This window comes from Cyprinodon variegatus, unplaced genomic scaffold (assembly GCF_000732505.1).
Source record: "Cyprinodon variegatus isolate N-32 unplaced genomic scaffold, C_variegatus-1.0 Scaffold378, whole genome shotgun sequence".
Taxonomy (NCBI): domain Eukaryota; kingdom Metazoa; phylum Chordata; class Actinopteri; order Cyprinodontiformes; family Cyprinodontidae; genus Cyprinodon; species Cyprinodon variegatus.
In genome coordinates, this window is record NW_015150831.1 from 748,862 (window position 1) to 750,140 (window position 1,279).

A 1,279-nucleotide genomic window follows, 5' to 3' on the forward strand; every position below is an offset into this window, starting at 1 on the left:
AATCCCACCTTTAACCCCTTTATAGGGCAAGTTTCTGTTTTTGATCACTTACAAATGGAGCCCCCACATCCCTCAGTGAGGTCTAGAAGCACTAGATCTATATCCAGCCATTCAGGAAAGTTGCTGCTAAATGGCTGCACATCTTATTTTGGCATTTGACCACTTAGATGATCCCTAGAAAGATATATTACCTACTGGAAATTAAGTTGGAAACAAATGTTAATAAGTTAAGAGAAAAGGTAAAAAGCCAATTGAAAAGTTAAAAAGTAACGTTAAAAAGGTAATAAGCCTAGTTAGTAATTATATTTAGGTTTATAAACTAACAAATGTCAGTGCCAGTATCAGCATTAATGCCTCTAAGATTATTTTGCACCAAAAAAAATGTCTTTCTTTCCCTCTCAGAGTGTTTTTCATGAATGTCTACAAATTCAAATGAAATGAGAACGTTCATTTCTGTAGGCGTTTATTTGAAGCTGCCACTTTATCAGACCAATGGTCCCAGGTGTAATTTGAAGCGGTTTAGTAGCAGCTTCATGGTCTGATGCTGCTGAGGCGGCCCAGTTAGTGGTCGGTTTCAGAGCTCCCCCAGAGCCTCCACCATGTTTCTGTGACTGAACATGTTCACAGATTCTCCCTCTCTACCTCTCAGGTCCAGTACCTGACCCTGATGGGAATGGAGCTCCACGCAAGAAGCCGCCGTGACCTGGAGCCCGACCCAGAGTTTGACCCCATATGTGCCTTATTCTACTGCTTCAGTTCTGATGCCCCCCTGCAGGGAGAAGACGGCACCCAGCTGACGGGCGCCATCATGGTGGACAGAGAGCATCAGAGCGCGGGGCGAGGTCAGGGCGCTGTGCTTCCAGCGGACTCAGATGCAACAAACCGGTGATGTCATTCTGCACTGATGAATCTATTTACTCCCCCCTTCATAGGCTGCAGAGCGACAGCGCCGCTGCTGGTCAGGTCAGGCGTCTCTGGGCTGCAGGTGACCTATGCCAGCGAGGAGAAGATGCTGTTTCAGGAGCTCATCACCATCATGAGAAGGTGAGCGTCTGACCGGGTCAGTCTGTGCTGCAGTTTTAGTAGAACTGCCATCGGTACCAATCATGTGGTTCTTCCAGGTTCGACCCAGACATCCTGGTGGGCTATGAGGTTCAGATGCGTTCATGGGGCTACCTGCTTCAGCGTGCCGCTGCGCTGGGAGTGGACCTCTGCCAGCAGCTGTCCCGGATCCCAGGTACCTCCAGGGGTCATTTAGCTGCATTAGCATTGGCTCCTG

General features: G+C 48.4%; 1 protein-coding gene across 1 annotated transcript in view; it reads left to right on the forward strand.

Moving 5' to 3' along the window:
* Positions 1 to 1,279, forward strand: part of rev3l (REV3 like, DNA directed polymerase zeta catalytic subunit) — a 90,578-nt gene that overhangs the window by 67,463 nt on the left and 21,836 nt on the right. Inside the window, exons 17-19 of the mRNA XM_015386795.1 lie at positions 650 to 842; positions 933 to 1,044; positions 1,122 to 1,237. Of these exons, the coding sequence (XP_015242281.1) occupies positions 650 to 842; positions 933 to 1,044; positions 1,122 to 1,237 (421 nt within the window). The remainder of the gene's footprint in view (positions 1 to 649; positions 843 to 932; positions 1,045 to 1,121; positions 1,238 to 1,279) is intronic.